Below are 26,689 nucleotides of genomic sequence, written 5' to 3' on the forward strand. Positions count from 1 at the left end.
ATAAGAAAAGACTAAAACGTAATCTGTGTCCATATAAAATTTAAACAACCTAAGGTAAAATTTAAACTGAAATACGACTCTAGTAAAAGCTATATTTCTAAGTGATCCTCACTCCACGATTCCCATGCAATCAATAACCTGCAACATAAGAATGCAAGAAAAACAAGGGAAAAACTCCCAAAATCAGAAAATTGAGTAATTCCAATTCCATCCCGTAAGACGATTAAGTTTGAAAATGATTTAAGAAAATAAAATATAATCAAATTGGAAATAATTTTAGAAATTAACATATAGCTGAGTTTAATAGAAAACAATTTGAGAAAACAATATATATAATATCACATTAACCAATTTATTAATTTGATAATTAATAATGACAAACACATAATCAATTTTTAATTTGAGGCAACAAGAACGCCAGTAGGCCAAGGCTTTACCCCTATATCTACTTCATCAAGAGGTCGTCACCCCAAATAATTCAAGGCCAGCAGAGTAGTCTTAGGGAACCCTAGTGTGTACACCCCTTCTACTTGGATCATAACAAATAGAAGGAAGACCAAACATCGTATCAAGTATCAGAAATAATAATACCTGTCGGCAGCTATACTAACCAAACAGGACAACCTGTTCATCACCCTTATACTTGGATCACAACAAATATAAGAGCTTCATTTCCCTCATGTTACACTTTACGTGATTTAAAATATTTTAATAATTAGTCGTGAGCACACAAACATACATTATACATTTATTTTATGATCATAATTTTTCCCAATAAATATATATCTCAGGAATATCCAACTGAAATCTCATTTTTCAAATCATCATTCTAACATTAATTGGTGGCAATAGGAATTAATATCATAAATATTTCTCTTTCAAATAAATCATATCAAATTTCGATATTAAAATAATAATATAAATTTTATCAAAATAATAATTATAAATTCAAGTTTGACAAAAATAACAGTAATTATAATTTGAGAATATATAAAACATAACATCATATAAAATAATGTCATATAAAATCATGCATTCTATTTAAACACATTAATTATCACTTAGCACATAATACTAACGGGATAGTCCTAATTAGATAGACATTAAGAATTACCTTGTCACGCGATCCTAGAAAACGTACGCTCCCAATAATCTCTGTCTACGAATCCGCTGTCTACACGAGAAAAATAATATATCTCAAATTAAAACCCCGATCAACCAATTCAAAATAATTTAAAAGACTCCTTTTTATTTTATATACTTTATTTAAAAAGAATAATTTTAAACATGTAATTTAAAATTGTAAGAGTAGTATAAAAGAGCAAGGATTTAATTAACATAGTTAACTCAATTTATTATAAGATTTAAAATTGTAAGGGTTAAAAAAATAATAATAATAATCATAATTATTATATAAAAAAAAGAAAGGTGGGTGAGTTCCAGAAACCCACGAAAAAGAAAGAACAAAGGGAAAAGAAGAGAGAGAAGGAGAAGGGAAGAAGAAAGAAGGTGAAGGTGCCGGCCGGCGGTGGCTCCGGTGGCCGCCGTCGCACGCCGGTGGTATCCCGGTGACTGCCGTATCACCGGAAAACTAAGGTCAAGAAATAATTCTTTTTTTATCAAGTACAAAATGTGTAATTTGGATTGAAATTGGTAAAACAATATTATAAAGAGATGAAATTATATACCTTTAGTATCAAAATCTTGCCTTTTTTTGATTAAATTTTAAGCAATTGCAAGATGGAGGAAGAGTTTGTAGGAGAGAAAGAAAGTGTGAGTAATAATGTGAATGAAATTAAGGGTAATTAGTTTAATTTATAATAGTTATGTGAGGTTGGTTATAAGATTTAGAGGGAGAAGTGGGAAGTTATTGTTAATGGGGAGTTATGTTTTATTTTTATTTTTTATTTTTTTTATTTTCTGAAATTTATTTATTATTATTATTATTATTATTTAAAAAAACGGTTGTTACATACACTCCCCCTTAAAACAAAAGTTCGTCCTCGAACTTAAAGTTAGTACTGAAGTTTTAAAAGAATATTGAACGGTTTGATAGACTCGCATCACCCCCCTATTTAAAAAGTTTCGTCCTTGAAACTCAACGTACCTGTTCGAAAAGTTTCGGGTATTGCTTTCTCATGTTAACTTCGGTTTCCCATGTGGCTTCTTCGGTTTGCTGGTTCGTCCATAATATCTTGACCAACTTAATTTCCTTGTTCCGGGTAAATCTTGTTTTGGTATCAAGGATTTTTATTGGTTTTTCTTCAAAGGTAAGGGTTTCATCAAGTTCAATGGTTTCAGGTTGTATGATATGGGAAGGGTCATGGACATATTTTCGTAGTTGGGATACATGGAAGACATTATGGACTTTAGCTAGGTTTATAGGTAGGGCTAATCTATAGGCTAATTCCCCAATTCGTTCCAATACTTCATAAGGACCTATAAAACGAGGACTCAATTTACCCTTCCTACCAAATCTCATGACACCCTTGGTTGGTGACACTTTGAGCAAAACTTTTTCACCTACTTCAAACTCTAATGCTCTCCTCCTTTTGTCTGCATATGACTTCTGACGATCTTTCGCTCCCCTCATATGTTCTTGGATCATCTTTACCTTCTTTGTAGTCTCTTCAATTATGTTTGGTCCTAATCCCAACGACTCATTAACATCATTCCAACATATAGGACTCCTATACTTTCTCCCATATAAGGCTTCGTAAGGTGCCATTCCTATGCTAGAATGAAAACTATTATTGTAAGAAAACTCTACATACATCAAATTATCCTCCAGAGATCCACCAAAATCCATAACACATGCTCTTCACAAATCCTCAAGAGTCTGAATCGTTCTCTCTGTTTGACCATCTGTGGCTGGATGAAATGCAGTACTGAACTTTAGTATCGTGCCCACTGCTTCATGTAGCATCTTCCAAAATTTGGACAAAAATCTCGAATCTCTATCCGATACAATGTCCTTAGGCACACCATGCAATCTTACTACCTCTTGAAAATACGCGTCTGCCATCTGTTGCATTGTCCAAGTATTCTTCATAGCTATAAACCTTGCTGTTTTTGTTAGTCGATCCACTATCACCCATATGGAATTCTTCCCTGTTTTTGACTTTGGCAATCCTACTACAAAGTCCATTACAAAAACCTCAAAGCCCGCCTCGCAACATAAAATTCATAGTGTTGTTGAATGCGTACGTAATAATAATTATTGTACCAATTTGATTTAATTAAGTGTTATATATATATATATAAATAGTATTACTTTTCCCATGTGTTTCATCACAATGAAGAAAGTGCGTGGACAAATGGGATCTACATCCAGAGCTACATTTCCGAAATGGACAGTATTAAGGGTACACAAATTCGATTTTATGGGTTTTTAAGCTTTCTTTGGACTTTCGCGCATAAAGTAGCTCAAACTTGGTTTGTTTTGCACGAAACTTGGCACACAACACTATTTGGTATATATTATTGTGTTGAATTGGTTATAATTTAAAATCATAGTCATATGCTAGAAATTACGTGTTAATTTAGTTGCGATTTTATGCGTTTTTAAACTTTTCTGGCACTTTTACGCATAAAGTAGCTCAAACTTGGTTTCTTTTGCACGAAACTTGGCTCATAAAACTATTTGGTATATAATATTGTGTTGAAGTGGTTAGAATTGAAAATCATAGTCATATGCTAGAAATTACGTGTTAAGTTGGGATTTTTTGGGTTTTTAAGCGATTTTGGCACTTTCGTGAATAAAGTATCTCAAACTTGGTTTGTTTTGCACGAAACTTGGCACACAACACCATATGGTATAAATTATTGTGTTGAAGTGGTTAGAATTGAAAATCATAGTCATATGCTAGAAATTACGTGTTAAATTGCGATTTTATAGGTTTTTAAGTGTTTTTGGCACTTTTGCGCATAAAGTACCTCAAACTTGGTTTGTTTTGCATGAAACTTGGCACGCAAAAGTATTTTGTATATATTATTGTGTTGAAGTGGTTAGAAATGAAAATCATAGTCATATGCTAGAAATTACGTGTTAATTTCGATTTTAAGGGTTTTTAAGCGTTTTTGGCACTTTTGCGCATAAAGTAGCTCAAACTTGGTTTGTTTCGCACGAAACTTAGCACACAAAACTATTTGGTATATATTATTGTGTAGCACACAAAACTATTTGGTATATATTATTGTGTTGAAGTGGTTAGAATCAAAATCATAGTCATATGCTAGAAATTACGTGTTAAGTTGCGATTTTATGGGTTTTTAAGTGTTTTTGGCACTTTTGCGCATAAAGTAGCTCAAACTTGGTTTGTTTTGCATGAAACTTGGCACGCAAAACTATTTGGTATATATTATTGTGTTGAAGTGGTTAGAATTGAAAATCATAGTCATATGCTAGAAATTATGCGCTAAGTTGCGATTTCATGGGTTTTTAAGCGATTTTGGCACTTTCGCGCATAAAGTAGCTCAAACTTGGTTTGTTTTGCACGAAACTTGGTACACAACACTATTTGGTATATATTATTATGTTGAAGTGGTTATAATTTTAAATCATAATCATATACTAGAAATTACGTGTTAAGTTGAGATTTTAAGGGTTTCTAAGCGTTTTTGGCACTTTTGCGCATAAAGTGAGAATTCTTATTAATCACAAAACTGAATCCATATACATGAGAGACAACCTCTATTTATAGGTTTCTAGCTAGCTAACGGCTATAAACATCACGTGCTATACAATATGCCTCTTAAAATAGAAATTACAAACCAGAATACTTGGGCACTGATCAGTGACTGGCCCACCTTGCGCTCGTATCCTAGTGAGCTGTGTGCACCACAATCATGGTTCTTGGGCTTTGATGGCTTGGTCCATTTATGGAGATCACGTTTCCATGGTTGTTTGGCTCTAGCTCTCCTTGGTTAAGGCTCAAACCACGCGGCAAGGTAGGCTGGTCAGCGGGTAGGCTGCTGTTCTGTTAAGCCCTCTTTGTTGTTTCTTGGTTTGTTATTGTTAACTCAAACTTGGTTTGTTTTGCACAAAACTTGGCACACAACACTATTTGGTATATATTATTGTGTTGAAGTGGTTAGAATTGAAAATCATAGTCATATGCTAGAAATTACGTGTTAAGTTGCGATTTTAAGGGTTTTAAAGCATTTTTTGCCCTTTTGCGTAAAAAGTAGCTCAAACTTGGTTTGTTTTGCACGAAACTTGGCATACAACAATATTTGGTATATATTATTGTGTTGAAATTGTTAGAATCGAAAATCATAGTCATATGCTAGAAATTACGTGTTAAGTTGCGATTTTAAGGGTTTATAAGCATTTTTGGCACTTTTGCGCATAAAGTAGCTTAAACTTGGTTTGTTTTGCACGAAACATGGCACACAACACTATTTGGTATATATTATTGTGTTGAAGTGGTTAGAATTGAAAATCATAGTCATATGATAGAAATTACGTGTTAAGTTGCGATTTTAAGGGTTTTTAAGCGTTTTTGGCACTTTTGCGCATAAAGTAGCTCAAACTTGGTTTGTTTTGCACGAAACTTGGCACGCAAAATTATTTGGTATATATTATTGCGTGGAAGTGGTTAGAATTGAAAATCATAGTCATATGCTTGAAATTACGTGTTAAGTTGCGATTTTATGGGTTTTTAAGCGATTTTGGCACTTTCGCGCATAAAGTATCTCAAACTTGGTTTGTTTTGCACAAAACTTGGCACACAACACTATTTAGTATATACTATTGTGTTGAAGTGGTTAGAATTGAAAATCATAGTCATATGCTAGAAATTATGTATTAATTTAGTTGCGATTTTATGCGTTTTTAAGCTTTGTTGGCACTAACATCTATTTTCTCTTAGTGTTTTCAACAACCTTCTAATTCCGTTGATTGCGGCTACTACACGCTGAAATAAATGGACGATATTATAAAATCCGTGAAGGAGGTTGGAGTCGAAAATATAGATGCCGTAAGTATTTGTTACGTTCTTAAATTATATTATAATATATATATATATATATATATATATATATATATATATATATATATATATATATATATATATATATATATATATATATATATATATATATATTTACTATATTAATTATTATTGGTAAAATCTAATGTTTATTAATCTTTTTTATTTTATATTATATTATAGGTTTTATACGACCTTTCGAGGGAAACACGCCCTCTGAGAAATGGAGAGATGCGCGAATAAAAAGACAAGATTGCCGCGATATCTTGCTAAATTTTGTCCTTTATAACTTGTGGTTAGTATAGATTTTTTAGGACTTTAATGTATATTATATATATATATGTACGTACATCATATTATATTATATATACGATCGAGAGTTTATTATTACAAAGAGATTACTGGTGATTATTTGTGATTATCATTGGATTATTGGATTAATCATTGTTTATTACATTGTACATTATTATTGGATTATTATTAGTATTAAACGTAAAAAGAAAAAAAAATACCCAATATTTGCTGTGGGCCAACCAAAACCACAACAAATAGGTAAGAGTATTTGCTGCGATCAACAAGAAAACCGCAGCAAATAGTATTAACTATTTGCTGCGGTTTTGATGTTGACCGCAGCAAATACTCTTACCTATTTGCTGCGGTATTGGTTGGCCCGCAGAAAATAATGCCCTTTTTAATGCGGTTTAAAACTGCAGCATTTAAAATATGCCATTTGCTGCTTTCACTATTGCTTGGGCCCAAAACCGCAGCAAATTATGGCCAAAAAATCGCAGCAAATGAGGTTTTTTCCTCTAGTGTTAGCACACTTATCCCACTGTTTAAAAACAAGTATGATGCACAAATATGGGGGAATATAAAGGGATCAAACTTCTAAGCCACACTATGAAATTGTGGGAAATAGTGATTGAGAAAAGAATTAGACGAGAGACGATAATTAGAGAGAACCAATTCGGATTCATGCTGGGAAGATCAACCAACCAGGCAATTCATGTTTTGAGGAGACTAATGGAAAAGTATAGGGAGCGAAAGAAAGATTTGCATATGGTGTTCTTTGACCTGGAGAAAGCGTACGATAGCATACCACGAAGCATCGTTTGGGATAGCCTCAAGAATAGAGGTCTTTCACGAAGGTACATTGAGGTTATACATGACATGTATGATAGAGTGTCGACTAACATACATACACCGGTGGTTATGACAAATTCTTTCCCAATTAAAGTAGGACTACATTAGGGATGAGCACTAAGTCCTTTTATTTTTACGGTCATTATGGAGGAAATCTCTAAATCCATTTGGAAAACTGTACTATGGTGCATACTTTTCGCCGACGATATAGTTTTGATTGTAGAAACCAAGGAGGAGGCTAATAGTAAATTGGAAGATTAGAGGGAAGCCTTGGAGGGTAAGGGGTTGCGCATAAGCCGTACGAAGATAGAATACTTGCGATGTAATTTCAGTGGGACAGAATCGATAGGGGAGCCAAAGTAATGGAGAGATTGATGGTGACGTTACTAATCATATACAAGCGGATTGACTTAAGTGGCGAGCAGCAATCGGGGTGCTTTGTGATAAAAAGTTCCCAAGAAGGTTACAAGGTAAATTTTACCGCGTTGCAATTAGGCCGACGTTGTTGTATGGGACAGAATGTTGGCCCATAAAGAAGGGTTTCAAACAGAGGATGGAAGTAACAAAAATGCGTATGCTGAGGTGGATGTGTGGTAATGCTATGATGGATAGGATAAGAAACCAGGAGTTCAAGGAGAAGTTAGGGGTTGCACCTCTCCTCGCAAAGATGCGGGAGAATAGATTGAGATGGTTTGGGCATGTGCAGAGAAAGACACAGGACGCCCCAGTAAGAAGGATCGAATACATCATAGTGGAGTTCAAGAGAAGTCGAGGAGGACCTAAGAGAATGTGGGAGGAACAAATTAAAAGTGACATACATGAACTTCACCTCTCCAAGGACCTGACCAGGGATAGGGGTAGTTGGGGGCACCTTATCCACGTCTTATATTACTAAACCCGCCCCTTTCACCCATCATTTGTTATTGTTTATTGCCTTTAATTATCACTCTTTACCTCTTTCTTTACTTTTATCTTTATTTTTAGCTATTTGTACGTATTTTATTTACGCTATTTGTAAGTTACAGGTTTTTCTCTCTTTGATGACTTTTCTCGAGCTGAGGGACTCTTTGACTGCACTCTCCTCTATGGGTATGAGTTGCCGTCATTCTTCCTCCCCAAACCCTGGCAATAGTTTTCTATGAGCGGGATACACTAGGTGTGATGATGATGATGAACTAATAAGTTAAACCATTCAGCTTCTCCCCTAGCGTCCAGAATTGAAGACCTCCTTCCAGAGAACGAAAGTCCGGACCAGGGTTTCCAGACTGGATCACTTCGAGTCCAAATCAGACCGTCCAAGTCACCTTTTGGTCAAGAAAACCCATGGTCATGTTTCCTTTTCCCTAGACGTCTTGCAATCTAGATCACAATTGGTCCAGTTTCGATTTCTGAGTTCATCGATTAGTCCAGATGACTTAGCATTTGATCTAGACACATACACTTACATTCCATAGGAAACTAATTTATAAGGGTATGTGAAACTGATCTAAATTAGTTACTCTGTTGTCACGTTATTTTTTTTAGGTACTTACACACTTAGACTATTGTGTAAGTATATAAGATTTGTCAATAGTAAACTTTTCATCGATGCTTATGTTTATTATGTTAATCACATAATGACAAGTTACTCCAAATAATATGAAAGAGTGAAGATGAATAGGATGTAAAATGTTACCTATGGTGGCAATTTAGATAGAATTGGGATAACCCATAAGGGATTTAAAAAGAATAAGGAGATTAGGATACCCGAAGAGGCCTAAAAAGATTTATTATTTGTTCTCATGGCTTAAGGGATCTTATGATCACCATTAGGGGATATGCCTACTTTACCTATGATGAACCTTACTGGCCAAGCAGCGTCTTAGGTAGGAGGTTTTCTTGGGACTAAAGAGATTTATTATTTGTTCCTATTGCTACCCGGATCTTATGCTCACCATAGGCGCATGCACATCCCAAGTGCATTTCACCAACATCTGATAATTTAAGTGATACAATAAGTCCGAAGCAATGAGTTACTAGAGTTAAGAAGGAATAAAGTAATTAGGAATTAAACTTAGAGACACTAGAGCCTTGACATGCTAGGATGAATTGTGTGCACTATTTGACTATCTTATTGCTTATACTCTTGTCTTTGACATGTTCCTTGTTGCTTATGCCTGTAGTGATGTTGACTTGTTGATGACTAGCAGAGTGGATATAGGTTGAGAACCTGGGAAGTAAAAGGACCTTGTAAGACACTAGATGTCTTGAGTTATACTTTGTGATGTTTACATTACAACCTATTAAGTTTGTTTTGACTTTATAGTTTTGAATATGGTTTGATGAGGCTTATTGGAGTTCAAGATGTAATAAAAGTTATAATTTGAACTTTTATTTTGATTTTCGTTGATCTAGACTATCAAATTACTATAAGACATGAAGTTGTTTTATTAAGAATAATTTATAAATTATAGCAACAAAATTTAGGTCATTTATTAAGTATAGCCGCAATCAAGGTTCATTTTTTATGAGTTATAGCCGTTAAAAATTGAAAACTGCATCTATTGTAAGTTTGTAACCGTGTTATCGAAATCCAAAAAATTGTACTTTATAATGAATGTTGCCCCTCTTCTCAAACTTAATCACCTTTGACTTTACCCAAGTTATCCAAACTACACTCCATCACCCACCCTCTTCATCATCTTTGCTTATCTACCATCCCTTTCCCCTTCTTTTTTTTCTTGTTTTTCTCTTTTCTTCCATAATTATACCCATTCGAGTTTGCTCTTGACTTAAGACCCTTCCTCTCTACTTATCCACCATCCCTTAACTTTTTGCCGATTTTTAAAGTCGTATCCTTTAATTTCTTGCTTGAATTTTCTACTGTCTTCAGATTTTTATTGTTCAAATTTGTCTGGCAGGGGTTGCTTTTAGGATTACATACATGTTGGTATGTCTAAAATTTTTTGTATACTAACTGCTGGAGCACCTAAGAGATCAATCTTTGCAGCTTAATTTGAGACTTGAAAAACATGACAACGCTTGGATCAACTACCAGACCATCATGCTCCAATGTAGAGAACCGAAGAGCTAAAATACACTAAAAAACAAATCGGAAAAATTAAGAGATGGAGGAGTTCTTTACTGGCTTTAAAAAGTGCTAAAAAAAGCATTCCCTTGAGTAATTCTAAAATACTTGCTACATTTTGATTTCAAACACTATATAGATTCATTATTCAAGCCATTTTTTATATATTGTGGCTAATGTACAAGTAAATATATAGTCAAGTGAGATCTTGTTTGAATCGTTTAATCGCATACTTTTATAATATTAACTTTTTATAATTTTGTAGATGTATATAATTCAATATATGATTAAAAAAATAACACATTGGATTGCGTAAAAAATCAAATTTAACAAGTATAATGAAACAAATGAAGTAGTAAATAATTTGCTAGTATATCGACTTTTTAGCCCACTAACTCAAACTTTTGGCTTCGCCCCGGATGAAGAGCGTACTAATATATACTTTCTCCTATTCATCTCAATAGTCCTATTTGATTGACCACATTTGTATTGAAGCGAATAAATAAAATGCTGCTTGACTATGTTATAACTTATAAATTAAGAATAAAATATAAGTTAAGAGTGGTTGATGAATAGTACTCCCTCCAATTCACTACTAATGTTCTATTTGCTTTTTGGGCACTCTTTATCTCTTATTCTTAATTTGTATTTTATTATTAATCTATAGATTAAAACATATTTAAGTGAGATTTTATTTGATTCGTCTTGGTGCATGAATTATTTGTATTAACTTTTTAAAAATTTTTAATTATACACAATATTAAGAATAGAATAATTGCATTGTATAGGGTATAAAGTAAATAGAATTGGAGGGAGTATTAAAAGTTAAATACACCGTTAAGGATAAAAGGTAAGGGTGAAATTATACAAGACATTTGTAAAATACCTGGACCAAATGGAATGGAAATCCCTGTTTCACTTGCAATTGCCTGTATACTTCACACTTGTTGGCTGTTGATCTACTCAGCCTAAGACAAAACTTGTAGTTTCTATGAGAAAGAATCTCCATAAACGTCCGAGTTAACCCACATCCGAGCTGATTGGAAGTCTCCGATAGCCGCTGCTGTGGCTTGAAATTTCTAGAAAGAGAAAGTGGATATATGGAGAGAGAAAGTGTTGTGGCTTCGCCTACCAATTCCCAGCAAACTGGTACCACTATTTCACTATTCGCTTCTATTTATATTGTTTCCTGGAATTGAAATTTGAATTTTCTCACCGATAATTATTGGCTCTATTAGTTATGCATTAGACAAGTGTGGTGCTTAGTGCTAACTGCTAGCTGGCACTGCTTAGATTGTATTGGTTGTTATCTTTCTTCAATGTAGTGATGACACCCTAACTTAGTCAATAGTATAAATTTCTATATAGTAACTAAAGTTAAATTTGTTTCAGTCGGGTTAAGAATGTCCCAGTGAAATGTCCAAGGTCTGCTTGATGACAATGCCCAAAAACAATGCTGTTGGCGGAGGGGGTTGTCCTCAGCGTATCTGCAACGCAGGGATATAGCTAGTGAGAAGTTGTTAGATAAACAACTAGTTTTACTCCCCGTCCAAATGCATGGAATATCTTAATCATTACTGTTAAATTCTAATATATAAACTAAATTGATAATATATTTGAATATATATATATATATATATATATATATATATATATATATATATATATATATATATATATATATATATATATATATATATATATATATATATATATATATATATATATATATATATATATATATATATATATATATATATATATATATATATATATATATATATATATATATATATATATATATATATATATATATATATATCTATCTATGGTAGACAATATTTTTATATTTATCATGAAAAATATCTTGTGAAATATTAGTAGAAACAAATATTTGCTAATTTGTTAAATATTTGTATTGTTACGCCTAGGATTTATTGTAGGAAAAAGTAAATGTGGTTGCTTAGTATATTAAGGTACACATGATGACAATATCTCATGTGGAATAGCTTTTGATTCCCATAGTCCAATACGTCCGATTCAACATTGAAGTGACTTGCTTTGGTATATAATGAGACTCAAAGCATCTAAGTGAAATCCATTGTATGATATTTGTAACTTGAGTAATGGTGGTGAAGTCAAGTGAAGAAGTTGTAGATGGTGGGACCTTGGTTGCATGAGAGAGGTCATGGGATAGTGAGCTAGAGAATATTAGCCCTGCTCAGTTGCTCGAGCATGATGATGTTGACAAACCTTGAGAGTATGGGAATAATCATGTTGAGCAACCAAAGCTTTGTGAGTTTGGTAAATCGTCAAAATGGTGCTCGGGAAAGTAAATGGCTCCTTAGGTGAGCATACTTTTGTGCAATGTAAGGCATAACCTTACCTTCTGATTGCTCGCGTGAGCATTCCAACAAAACTTGGCACACTATAAAAAAGAGGTTAATAAGCAAAATGATGCTACGAACAATGCGCAGCGAGTACTGACACAAGATAGTTCGAGTTTGGCAACGCTTCAAGAGCTAATGATGTTCAACCTCTTTTATATGCAAGTATGGCAATCTTGAGCCTTCTTAAAAGTGTTTTCCAAAAAAAAAAGAGAAGGAAAGGACGAGGAATAAAGAGAAGGACGGTGTAGGGGAGGGAAGATAATGTGTTTTCTTTCAAAATTTCCAAAGCTTTTCCATGTTGAAAGGATTTGTTCATATAAAATGTAAAGGAGTTTTCCCCTTCAATTTCATTCCTTTCATTTTTTTTCCGTACCATTTTAGTCTCCGAATTAGGGAAAAGTCATTCCTCGGTCCTCCATTTCCATCCTATATTTTGTCTTGTATATCCTTAAATATATAGCATAAGAATCGACTATGGAAAAGAGGACTTGACATGTTCATGCTTGGGAAAATATGATGTTACTCGAACGAGCAAGACTTTTTTGAGCATGGCAAGCAAAAATTTTTTAGGCCTTGAGAGTTGGAGTGTAGAACAATCAAAAGAGTAAAAACTTCGCAGAATGTGGGCATGAGCATAACTTTGTAGGGGTAGACACGAGACAAAATGTTCAATTTGGCATGCATACGGTTGGTTGGGCGGGCACAAGCTCATAACGCAAAGGAACATAAGTAGAAGTGTAGATTGTCAGGGTTTAAAAATAATCGGATGTGTGCTTCTGCTATCTTCATTGTGTAGGCCTGCTTTCGATTGTGATTATTCTTTCAAATTTTTGTGGAGCCTCCTTGATCCTCTAGATATGATTAAACAATTTTGTAGAGCCCTCTAAACCATATCCCAAAAAGAGAAGGAATATCCATTCTGGGATGAGCATGACATTACTTAGACAAACATGATGTTGTATTGCCATTAGAGTTCACGTATGATAATTTTATTGGGATACGACGTTGGACAAGGTTGGAAGAGCTTTATGTTCGTCTAATCATTTAAAAAAAATTCATATATGTCATAGTGATGGTGGTAATGATGCGACAACTCGATGCTATGACGCGTTTTGCGTTAATTGTTAACTGGAATAATCATTTTAACCATTATAATTCAAGCTTTTTTAATTAAAGCTTATAATAGACCTTTTAGTAATGCACGATACAAAACAAAATGATCATAATGAGTAATACATTACAAAAACAACTTATAAAGGCTGTAACTTAATGATTTTAAAAATACATCACGTAATGGGGTTTTTACCGAAAATTAATTTAAATTCGTTATAAAGTAGGACAATTTTCTTTTATGCTTTTAATACTAAACCAGTCGATAACATGGACCAATGGCTTAGGGAACATGATGCCATTTTAGATGACTTAAAGTTTCACTTACTCAAAGCCCAACATTCCATGAAAGTTACCGCTGACTTGAGGAGACGAGATTTGAGTTTTCAAGTGTTGAAGCTTCAACCATATAGTCAGCAGTTCCTCGCTCGTCGCCACTGTGATAAGCTTTTCGCCCGCTATTATGGTCCTTTCGAAGTTTTAGCTCGGATCTGTATAGTGGTGTACAAGTTGGATTTACCTCCTACAAGTAAAATTCATTCGATTTTTCACGTTTACCAAATGAACCCAGTCCGTGGCACAACTTTTATTGCTTCTGGCATTTCTCCTTAACTATCTTCTTCTTTAGAGCTACAGGTGGAACTTGAGGAGTTGGTTGGTATACAGAAGTCCAAACCGCACCTCACTACCATTGATGAAGTGATGATTAAATGGCATGGTCTACCCTTGTTCGATGGAATGTGGGAGCATTACCTTACTATGATGCTCATTTTCCTCCTTTCACCTTAAGGACAAGTTGAATCTCTTAGGGGCGGGTAATGTTATGACACCAAGTCCTTCTACGGAGACCAAAAGGAATAAAACAGAGGCGTTATTGACTTATAGTAGGCGTAAGCAAAAATGATGCGCTGGCAAAATATTTTCATTGATTTTTTAGTCGAGTTGTTATTTTTCTGTTTTAGTGCTTTGTATATATAGGGGCTATTTAGTATTTTTTCAGCCTTAGGAAATAATTGTGAAGTAAATTCACTTAGGAGTTCTGGCCACTCGAAGGGCCAGGTTGTAATCATTATTCTTGATATTCAATAAATTCAGAAGTATTATTCAATTACTTGTCTCTTGGTTCTTGTTTAGTGTATCGATAGTCTCTGCCCAAGAATTGTCTTGCCTTTGCATAACAAAGAGGAAGATTAAAAAGAGAAGAAAGTAATAAAAGAAGTAAGGAAGAAAAAAAAATAACCTTAAGAGTTGTGAGATTGGGGAATTTTATACCGACAAAAATGAAGACTAGAAAGGAATGGTTTTAGTAGACACTTATTGTGAGGAGTTAAGGCACCCAAAGTCCCTTATTATTTGTGATTCCTATTTCTTTCATACAAGCAGTTCTTTCTTAAGTTCGTTTCATTGCTATTTCCATTCTTGCTTTCATTGTTTTTTCACAGGAAGTTTAGCAAGATCATATCACTGACCTTGGGTCAATGAACCGCGTTGTGTTTGAGTATGATCTTCACAAGGCTGGAAGAGTTTAAAGGTCTTCCTATAAGGGACAACCTTGGGCTATTGAACCCTAAAGTTAGGCATGTCAAACAAGTCATGTTGGGTTGGGTTCGTGTTCGGGTAATATATAAATGGCTTAGAAACTCCTTGACCCGAACTTAAATCATTTAATTGAGTTGAAAATCACAACCCTGACCAGATCTCAGCCAAATTTCAATTCACTTAACTCATTAGGGGTTTTATATTTATATTTTAGGAACTTTTAGTGATTGAAAACATCTGATTAAATTTTGTCCTTACCCTAAACTATCTAACAAACAAATTGAACCAAACTTGTAATGTAATAATCATTATAATGTTCAATTTTTTTTAGAATTTAATTAAGTCCCAGAAAATTAGTCCTGATTTCCCATCATGTGGAACTTTTCAGAAAGCTAAGCGCGTGTATTTTTTATCAATAAAAAAACTCTGGAGTTTTCTGTTGCTCTTTGCTCAGAGGTTTTATGTAGTAATTGTTTGCTTGTTGCTGGCTGAATTTCAGTTTCCGATGATGATGTGATAGATTACTCCACGAAACCAGAATTTTATGATTCAGATGTAGATGAGAAGGATGAAGTATGGGTCACCAGAAAAAGGAAAGGCCGACAAACAGATGCTGTGCTCAGCTGTCCGGCTTGTTTTACAACTCTTTGCTTGGATTGTCAAAGGTATGTTGTCAAATACCTGATCCATTAAATTCAGTTCTTGATTTTTTTGATGGGATTATTCATAAAGGTATGTACATATTGTTTTGTTTCTTCCTTCTTGGTGTAAGCTTTCTGGTAGAGAAGATTTTTGTGATGAGATGAGCTAACTTGAGTGCTTTGTTATTGAGAGGATAACTACGATAATTCTGTGAGTTCAGAGTTTTGATGTCAAATTTATAGAACAGCAATGAGTATGTTGGTTGATGCTGCATAATGTGTGAATTATTTAAAAGATAACTTAGCAAGCAAGTTGGCATCATAGTAAGCTCCTTTCATGAATTTATATTGATGTAGCTGAAGACCAGAAGCAAGAAAAATAAAATATCTGAAGCTAGTGCAGTCAAAGTTCATGAGTTGGATGTACAGATGATGTTTGTCTGATAGAATGTTCAGTCAATTATTAATTAGTAAGAAATTTCTGTGCTTGTGGTTAGAATTAGGATTAGTGGGGAATTAGCATAAATTTGTGTTATTGACATGATTCAGAAAGTGTATTATTTCTCATGGAAATCTCCAATATTTGGTGATCATGGATCCCTGATATCTAAGTTGATCACTTTGGAGTTTGCCCTTCTTTTGTTTCCCTGTTTTCTCTTTCACTTCTTTTCTTGTTTGTGCGATTGGCGTGTGCGCAGTGCACCATCTGAATAGCATTTATATAACCTTATTTTGAACTTTTCATCATTTCGTGTTTCAAAGATTTTCCAAGAGTTAATATCACAATGGGATCAGAAATGCATTTTGATCTGAGTTGCTGTTGTTTGTTGGGGGGAGGGGGGGGTCTCACTGTTATCTTAGGTAAGCAAGACACATCACAATGTTGAAAGGGCCACCATAACTCTAGAAATGGTCTGTGGATTGTTGAGCCATTAGCCATAATAAACAAACTGCTGAACTTTTGGACTCAAAGTATGGACAAAAAGGAGATCCTGCCACAAGAAATGATCGGCATATGTTTTCTTTGTTCAATGGAAATACGACGTTAGGTGTACAGTGTTGACAGTTGCTATTGTAGTGGACTTCGTGACTGTGTTATAGCTGGTTGTGTGGTTTACAATTAAAGTGCAGGATGGAAATAATAGGGACTACTGTCAGGGGCCTCTGTCTTATGTCAGATTTACGATGTGGCTATAGTGCAAGTATGCTAAATGTTTTTGTTCCCATCTTAGGTTGATTCTCAATTGAAAGGGAACCTTCTAAGTTTACTTTTTGTGATGTTCTTCAACGAATCAAAAGTTTATTTTTTGCTTACAATCATGGCTTTGAGGAATGTCACAATAGAATGTGGCTGGGCAACATTTTCTGAAATGGAACTACCAACACTTAGAGTTGCAAAATGTTCAAATCTTACATGTTCTTATCTTATCAGGATTTTGAACTTTGTTTCAGTGATAAGCCATTATCCTCCCATATTAGTTTAATTATTATGATTTTTGGTTGACTAGGTTTTCTAATACAGTGAGTTGTAGCAATAAGGAAAAAAGGGTTTTTGTTCGAAACTTGAATCTAGTATCCTACAAATGCTTACTATGTATGAGGGAACATGTAACGTCAAGGCTTAGAGAGCATTTGCAGGAGATAAGTACGAAGCACTATTTAGGCATAAATCACCATTTAAAACTTGGTCAAAATTTATTTTTCTCTGTATGCAACCTTCATCATAAGCGATTTGGCATTCAGTTTTTGTTCATGAATTCTTCTTGGAATGAACTTTCATATGAATTTTTTTTGAAATTAATTGTCATATTTTATACCACTTTAATTGTTGAAAACTCCACCTAAATGGGCTCAAAAAGAGTGACCTTCTCGTTCAAAATTCAAAATAGGGATAGTTTTTGTGGGTTTAAAATGAGTAACGTTCCTGTTCAAAAGCAAAAAAAAAAGGCTTTACTAAGTTTATAAAGAGTGGCGTTCTCATTCAAATAAAAAAAGAAAAAAAATATATGGACTCACACGTGAAAAGAAGGGTACACAATTGTTATCTCACATCGAAAAATTAGAGACTTTATGACCAATATATAATCTAGTAGGCTATGCTACCGACTACTGATTGGTTTTAAGATGGAAACCCATCAACCTTATATGTGGTCATACTCTTCTTTCGTGTGGGTGCATATGCGTTGCCGCACAACAAATTTGATATGGTATCAAGAGCACTAGGTTAGGGTTAGGTCCTAAACATAAATGTCTTCTACTCTACTTGAGTGGGTGTGAGATTAAGTAAATTGTTGTGAGACTCTATTAATGGAAACAAAAATATTTACTCTTTAAATCCCATTTTAAAGGGGAAAAAATACCATCTTTAGTTTGTTAAAATGCAAACAATGTTCTAATCCCAACTAATCTAATTAGTTGCGTGAAAATCTTAAGAAAGATGCAAAGGTTCCTCAATACATCCAATCTGCATTGGATGATAACATATTTCCTCGGGTTACAGTAGTCTTAACACCCTAGCAAACATGGGACACATTAAAGGAGTATCACACTCTACGTAGAAATTTTGAGTCTATATCAATGAAAGAAAGAGAACCAATGCAAGATTATTTGTCAAGGCATATGAATCAAATGAGGTCACGGCGAATTTATTATTGACTTAAGTAGTCTTACTAAGGTTGTCAGAATCGGGATCCTATGTAGGATCAATAAGGTGGTAGGATTGAAATCGGCATAATCGGATCGTAGGATCCCGCAAATGTCTTTTGATGTGCTGTATGATAATTGATTATCTTCATATTCGTTCATTTTAGTTCATCTTTAAAGTTTTGAGTAATAAATAAAGATTGATTTGACTTTATCTTTTAATTGATTAAAAAGAATACCTTTGATAATCATTTATGAACTTCAAATCGGTAAGTACATGAATTTTTTTAATCGTAATGGCAATATATTTTAACTTGTATTTATATGTAAGTAAAAGCTAGAATATAAGAATTTTGTATGATTGAGACTACCCTTTTAGGATTGGATCATTCGATAGTAGGATCGTAGAATCGTGTTATGATCTTATCACTCATATTCTTGATCTTGGTAGGATCATACAATTCTACCATTATTAAGATCCTACTAAAGATCTGGATTGCTCGCCTGTTTTTGGAACGTAGAGCCATAGAATCGTAGATCAGATCGAGATTGTGATACTCATGAGTCTTACTAATAACTTTTCTCATGTTGGTTAAATAGAAAAGTTTAAAGATATGTCCTTTAATTGTCTGGTCCTATGCAAACAAAATTTAGAACACTTTAAATACCTTCTAATGGCTAGCACTTGTGGCAAGTAAGAGATCATATCCACTGAATGACTTTCTTTGTAATTAGTCGAGTAGTTAAGGTGTTGTATACTTTTAGGTGATTTTTGGTTGGTTTGCTGGATGGACAAAAGTAACAACTAAATCATTGAAGTGTTGCCTAAGTCCGGGGATTCGATACAGTTCTTGTAGTGGTGGATCGATTGTCAAAATACGCCCACTTTATCGGGCTTAAGCATCCCTCTTCAGCTTCGACCGTGGTGGCCCTTATCTTCATGAGGTGGTTAAATTTCATGGGTTTCCTCTTCAATTGTTTCTGACTGATTGTCAAAATAGTTCTGCTTGTCATTCGCTTGTCACGTTGGTTTCTTTGCGCGGAACATTGCTATAACGCTTCTACTAAGCTATCCACCAAGATGACTCCATTTCAAGCTCTTTATGGGCATCTTCCCTCCGCTTTGATTTGCTTTGGAATATCACTGTTGATTCACTGGAACAACTATTATGGGAGCGTGATGCCATTGTGGATGATTTACAGTTACATTTGTTGAAAGTCCAACATCGTATGAAGCTCTCCGCTGACTCCAAGCATCTAGATGATAGCTTTACAGTGGGTGGTGATTGATGTAGTGTTCAACCATATAGGCAACAATCCTTGGCTCGACATCCTTGTGACAAGCTGGCTGCTCATTTCTGTGGGGTTTGTGAGATTACTACTCGTGTGGCTGATGTTGTTACCAGTTGGCTATACCTCTGGAGCAATGTTACCTCAAATGAAATTCGATTCGATACGAGAAACGTTAATTTTAGAGTTCCGGAAATTTAGGAATCGTAAGAAACATAGGTACAAATTTATTTTACAACAAAATAAAATGAAAACAAAATTAAGAATAGGAAATGACTGAAAAGAAAAGATAAAGAAAAAAAAAGAAAAGAAGAAAAGGCTTTCGTATTAATAATTGTTATATAATTTTTGGGCTTGAAAAAAGTCATTTGGGGAATATAGTTTGGGAAACATTAATCCAGAGTTTCCGAAACAAAGGTTCCGAAACGAGATTCAGTGGGAAGTTTCTAGTTTCGTGTAACTATGCTCTAGAGAGTAAAATACATCCTGTTTCTCTTATTTCTCAGTTGAAAAGAGCTCATAGTTTTGCTTTCATTCATACTTCGATTATGTTGCAACTTAATTCTGCTCGAGTTGGATACTGAACCTGCAGCTGTCTTGGGCATTCGCAAGTCTGGGTATGGTAATACTTCTTTTGATGTGCTTATTCAATGGCATGGGCTGCCTAGATCTGATGCGAAAAGAAAGCATAACCAAAATACCATTGCTCATTTTCCTCACTTTAACCTTGAGGACAAAGTGAAGCTTTTTGGGGCTGGTAATGTAATGGACTCATATAATGTGGCAAACCCAGCAAAATAGCTTCGAAGCCAGCCATACGCTAGACGTACAGCAGAAGAAAGGGGAACCAACTCGTTTAATTAGCTGTTTCTAGAGGGTTATTAAATAGCTATACAAGTGGGCAAGTTTACTATGCCAGCTGAAGAGATTGTTAAGCATTTTTTTATGTAATGGGTATTGGGGAATCAGATAATCTAGTATATTCTGCTTTTGTATATATAGAAGGTTGGGGGTATGATCCAATTCGTGCTTGTTTGAGATTTCTTTGAATCAGTTTTGTCAGTGTTATCAACATTTATTAAAAATTATCTCTGGCTTACCCTGCAGACATGAAATCTACCTGACACAGTACAGGGCTATGTTTGTTATGAACTGTGAAGTCACCAACAAAAAGGTGGTCCCACAAGGAAGCAAGAACAGGAGAAAGAAGAGGAATACAAGAGCCCCTGTACAAGTTGAAGAAGCAAGTACAGTGATTGAAGAAGAAGCTAGGCAAGTATGCTGCTCAGTTTGCTCTACAGAGGTTGGAGTTATTGACAAGGATGATGTTTATCATTTCTACGATGTCCTTCCAAGCGAGTCTTAGAATCTTCAAAGGTATTTCCATATACTTAGAAGTTACTACATGGCGTTGATCTGGGTGTTTGGATCAACTTCTTTTTTTTTTTTTTTTATCTTGTTTGAGAGATTTATTTATTTTTCAAGTATTCAACTGCTTTCTTAGATAGCTTTTTCTGTTTATAACTTTTACGATATGTAGTATAATGATACAAAAATTAGCAGTAAAAATCAATTTGACCTAATAAGAATTAACGACATGATCTACTTTTGCATTGCTTGGGCCTTTAAAAGATGGTTATGGATGAAGCTTTGGGTAAGGCAACGCAGGGTTGAAGAAGTGGCTCAGTGTGCTGTATGCACTAGGTGGGGTGGGGTGGGGTGGGGTGGGGTGAGTGGGATGGAGCATCACAACATCTTTGCTTCAATGCTGTGGAATTGTGATGGGTGTCTGGGTGAAGGGAAGATTTCAATCCGGAGAAAGAATAATGAGAGTTTATATACTCTGCCATCAAATTTGCAACTAATTTTTATTGAGGGTTATTCCACTTATTCTCTTTTGGTAGTGATTCACAATTTTTTTAAACTCATTTGGAAATTCATTTATCATTTAATCTCATTCAATTATTTATTATTCAAACATGACAGAGTATTTGTAAAATTCATATTGTCATTTGGTGACATGTGTCCCATTATAGTTTTCAATTATTGCGTAAGGCCAATATAATTGGAAATTGAAAAAAAAAACATAAGATTATTTTCCAAGAAAGCTTTGAAAATTTTCGTTATTAACAACGAATTAAGAAACCGGTATGGAAGTCAAAAATTTTTCTTTTTGGTGTTAATAACAGCGAACAAAAGGAAGATAATATCCTAGTTATTATAAGGGGAAAAATATTAATTATTGGTTCACTGTTGATAGCAGCAAACAACTTTGTTGTTTTTTTATCCTTTCTAAAACTATAACATTGTCTTTCTTTGTTCGTTGTTATTAACAGCGAACAAAGTTATGGTAAAATTATTTTGTTTTTCACATGTTTGTTGTTAGTAACAATGAATAAATCTTGAAAAATCATCTCTCAAAGAGATGTTTATTTTAAGAATGAAAATTTTCAAAAGCTTATTTTAGGAATTTAATTTTAAGAAAAACTCATTTTTTTCAGTTTTTCTACATAATTGTTAATATATTAGCTTTTATGGGCAGATGAAATTAGAAATGGTCTCTCAAAGAGATAATCTTCACAAGAATTTGTGTTTTTAAAATTGAATTAAATTGCTATTTTTTCATTCATAACACTAAAAAAATGATTTCGCGCAACATAAATTATAGAGTTAAAAAGAAAATTTTTCTAAACAACCAAAACAATAGATAATAGAAATATGTCCCTAGACACTCATGTAGGCTTTCATAGTAGTAAACATCCATGTACGCATTCATAGTAGTCAATGTTCATAAACATGCTTAGTAGTTATCATTAATGTCTTGTGAGACCGTCTCTTTCAGAGATGTATCTCAAGTTCAGCCTATTAAAGATTAATGTCTACTTATTGTATTTTTAATATCTACTTATCATATTTTTAATGCCTATTTTCAATATCTTAAATGTACATATTTATATCATTCTTAAAATCTACTTACAATATTTTAAAAAATATATAATAAGGCTGTTTAATTAGAGATAGTCTCTTAAAGAGACCTCACTTTCAAGAATTTGTGTAAACATTAATAGCAGTAGATATGGCTGCGGCTGCAGTTTGATTTCAACTAGTTTAGGATTTTGAGTCTTGACATCCTTAACTTTTATAACAATAAATTAGAAAAAAAGTTAATTAAAGATCTTGATCCAATATTCTGTTTACATACCTGTTATATAGGTTAATTGAATTAATTTTTGGTCAGTCTAGTTAACCCAAGGAGTCATCAATTTTAAACGAATCATTTCTTAATTATAGCCACATAACTTAGCTAATTTATTAATTATATTTATAACCGTAAATTTCATTTTTCATGAGTTATAGTCATTATTAGGGATGTTTAAAATCGGATACCGGGTCGACCCGGTTTTCTTAGAATATTTTTTTTTTTTTTTTGTCTTTTTTTAGTTCAACCATGCGTTTTGACCGTTGGTTGCGTCGTGGTGGGTGCGGTGGCCAAGGAGGCGATAGCTAGAGTACACGTTTTGGACCGTTGCTTCCAAAAACCCAGAAAGCTTCGTTACCGTTTTAAAAACCCAGAAAGCTTCTGGCTTGAAATTCAGACTTGAGAATGGGATGTTGAAAAACAACCAGTTAGATGAGAATACTCAGAAAATCAGCAACAAACCAGTAATTGTTGAAATTGAGTGGACAGAGAAACAGGAAGGGCGGAAAGGCATGTCCTAACTATAAGTTTTTTAATAATCAATGGATATATTATTATCAATTTGGTTTTACTAAGAACAATTATAAAAAAAATTATATCTGTAGGAGAAAAATTATATTAAGATTCAACCCAAGGTTAATTTGACTTTATTCTTTTACCTTTTACTAATTAATTTAATTCATCCTACTTAACCCTAGTTGATCTACCTTTTAATTCTTTTAAAATACCCCTGCCCTAATGTGTATTCCATCAATCCTCTTCATCTTCTTCGGTTAGCCAACCATTATCTCCCACTATGTTTTGTTGTACTTAAAGCAACAATAACATTATTACTTAAAATCATACTTTTTTTTTTTGTTAATGTATGAAATTACTTATGTGCTGTTGTCTTAAGTTGGTCATTTACTCTAGACGACAGACAAAGGTATCAAAGATACCACTGTTGCTAGATGCAGGTGTAGCAACGGCCAACAAGAACAGATTGTTGAAGTTAGGGTTTTTGGAATCGAGTGCAATCCCAATGAGGCTCTACTATAAATGTAAAGCTTGTTGTTTCTTAGTTGGAAAAGGAAGAAGATTTGACTAGATATGGAGGACAAATGAGGTATATGAGTGAAGCATATGGAGGACAAATGTCTACTACACTCAAAACATAATTGATGGTTCTAAGGAAGCAGTTCAGGCAATTACAAAAGAGCATGAAGATTATGATGATTTTTGGTCTTTAAATACTTGTTATTCTCATTAAGAATTAGGTTATATAATGTTAATTAAGTTTCAATTTAGGGTTTATTGGGTATTTATTTCTTAGTAAAGGAATGTGTAATGGAATGGATAGACCATGGATGGTACTTATTTATTTGAAATGGAATGGAGTATTTATGATATTTGAAACTATTTTCATAGAAGTTCATCATATTTTCATAGAAGTTCATCATCACTTAGTGCATCATCATAACATACTAATTACATCATAGTAGAAGTTCAACATGACAAAAATTGTATATCATACTAACTATTTACATTATATCCTCTAAAATAGGATTATCATATCCAAAACAACTTACTACATGATTTCATACTAGTTACATCATTCAAAAGCAAAAGAGATCGTCACTCTAAGTTGTATGTGTCTTTGGTTGTGATGAGTATACCCGTGTAACTGGTCTTCTTCTTGATTGCTTGGACTTAGGTTGAGTTGGTTGTGAAGAAGTAATGGCAATGGGCTGTGAAGAAGCTCTCTTTTCCTTTGCTGTTAAGCCTCCTATACATGTTTTGACATTGTGCCAAGGAGACAATTTGATGTTGCCCTATCTATTATCAACATACATTTGACCATTTTTAAACAATCTCTGAATGTAATTACCATTGTTTGCTTCTTCATCCAAATAATTACCCCGTATAGGATCCTTGAGTATAATCTAAAGGGCTTAGATTAACAAAAAGGGGATTTCACAATGTAACACAGTAAAAAAAAGGAATGTGTTTGGCTTAGAAAGTCTAGGTATAAAGATGGAATCATTATAAGGGATTTCTGTGGGTATAATGCTGAATGGGAAATACTATTTTGGGTTTGACAAAGGTTTTAAGATTTTTAGGCAAGATTCAAAGGATGTTATGGAACAGGTTTTTTAACGGATTGAGACACATTTCAAGGACTCTTTTTCTGGTTTTACATTTTGGAAAATAAACGAAAAAACTAGGAACACTCACTATATTGTTAAGATTCAAGGATATGCAAGTAAGGAACTGTAACATTCGGGAAAATAAATATTTTAAGACGAGTAAGTTTAAGAGAATTATCAGTGCAAGAATGATCCTAAATACACATGACATAAAATATTCTTAATATAACTTCTTCTCTTCTTTTCCTTTTCTTAAAAAAAAACCATATTACCACATATAAGCCGACACACCTCTTCTCCCTCATACAAAACTCATGGTTCTCAATCCTTGTTTTCCCTCTTCTCTCACGTCCCATTCTCCTCACCCACAGCGGCGGCACAACCAAGCCCAGCCACGAGTTCCACCACCAACAGCAACCACTTCTCCTCCTCCCTTTATTGTTGGTAACGACTTTTCCCTCTTATGTTGTTTTGTTTTAAAATTGAAATGTTAGGGTTTTGTAAATTGATTTGGGGGTTTTGTGACTCGATTTGAAGTTCAAGATTGCAAGGTCCTTCAATGATGATTGAGGTAATCCACAAACTATTCTATTTAAGTATTAATTGAATGTTTTAAAGTAGTTTGACATTTGTGGATTCAATTTGGGTCTTTGACTCAAAGTTAGGTATCAACTTGAATTTAAGATGAGTATATGGATTCAATTAGTAATTGAGTTGTTTTTAGTGTTGATTAGAATTGGTTATTTGGGTTATTTTGTTTCTAATATAAAATTTAGTATTTGGATATTGAGATTTCAGCTCAAAAACTGAGCATTCTGTTTTGGCCATTTTCGGGTCAGTTTTGATTGTTTCTAGGTTCTGGTGTCTTCTTAGAATTTGTAGAGCTCCGAGTCATGGTCGCATGGGCACTTGAATCGGCTCAAAATGAGTTCGTATGAGAGAGTTATGTCTGTTTTAGTAATGATATGTCCTGAAATGGTACTAATACGGGATTTATAAAGTGGAATTAGAAGCTATGAAATAAATTGGGTAATTAATTCAAGTGTTGAGGTGGATTCATTTGGGTTCTCTTTGTGTTCTAATTCATGTGGTATATTGGTGAAATATTAAGTATTTTGATATTCATGATTGAATTAGGAGCTTCTTGTGGAAATCATTAATGGTGGGATAAATATTGGTTGTGTGGTTGAATAGTTTGATATTCTTGAAGGCATTATCAGATTCTTTGAGGATTTTTGAGGGTTGGTTTTGAATGTACACGTTAAGTTTAATTAAAAATTATAAAAAATGCTGAAGGTGAGTAATCTTTACAAAATATGTAAACAAGTTAGAGGGCGATTATAATATTTTGAGGACATGTAGAGTGTTTAAGCTTGGAGTGCACAATCCTTGTATGATTAGAAATGTTAGAATATAATCCATGACTAAGATACGGTCTTAGGAGGAGATACAATAAGCTATATGATCCTAGTTTGTAGTATCGAACGCTTTGGTGTGATGTTATGTTTGTTATGCTTCAGAAGGCGACGTCATCGAGTAATCTTTCTA

General features: G+C 33.8%; 1 protein-coding gene and 1 long non-coding RNA gene across 3 annotated transcripts; one reads left to right on the forward strand and one right to left on the reverse strand.

The window, feature by feature from the left end:
* Nucleotides 1-11,221, reverse strand: LOC130806522 (uncharacterized). Its single transcript, XR_009040318.1, has 3 exons — nucleotides 11,090-11,221; nucleotides 1,115-1,174; nucleotides 1-138 (listed from the first exon to the last, which is right to left on the reverse strand). It is a non-coding gene; the product is annotated as an uncharacterized LOC130806522 (long non-coding RNA).
* Nucleotides 11,038-24,392, forward strand: LOC130806521 (uncharacterized). 2 transcript variants are annotated; one of them, XM_057671646.1, is made up of 4 exons: nucleotides 11,038-11,352; nucleotides 15,742-15,907; nucleotides 20,924-21,193; nucleotides 23,928-24,392. In XM_057671646.1, the coding sequence occupies exons 1-3, from the start codon at nucleotides 11,304-11,306 to the stop codon at nucleotides 21,180-21,182; spliced, it is 474 nt and encodes a 157-aa protein (XP_057527629.1). In that variant the 5' UTR covers nucleotides 11,038-11,303; the 3' UTR covers nucleotides 21,183-21,193; nucleotides 23,928-24,392. The 2 variants fall into 2 exon arrangements, with proteins under 2 accessions (XP_057527629.1, XP_057527628.1); XM_057671645.1 differs by lacking the exon at nucleotides 23,928-24,392 and having other exon boundaries at nucleotides 20,924-21,428.
* Nucleotides 24,393-26,689: the final 2,297 nt, after the last annotated feature.

This window comes from Amaranthus tricolor, chromosome 2, assembly GCF_026212465.1.
Source record: "Amaranthus tricolor cultivar Red isolate AtriRed21 chromosome 2, ASM2621246v1, whole genome shotgun sequence".
In the NCBI taxonomy this organism is placed as follows: Eukaryota; Viridiplantae; Streptophyta; class Magnoliopsida; order Caryophyllales; family Amaranthaceae; genus Amaranthus; species Amaranthus tricolor.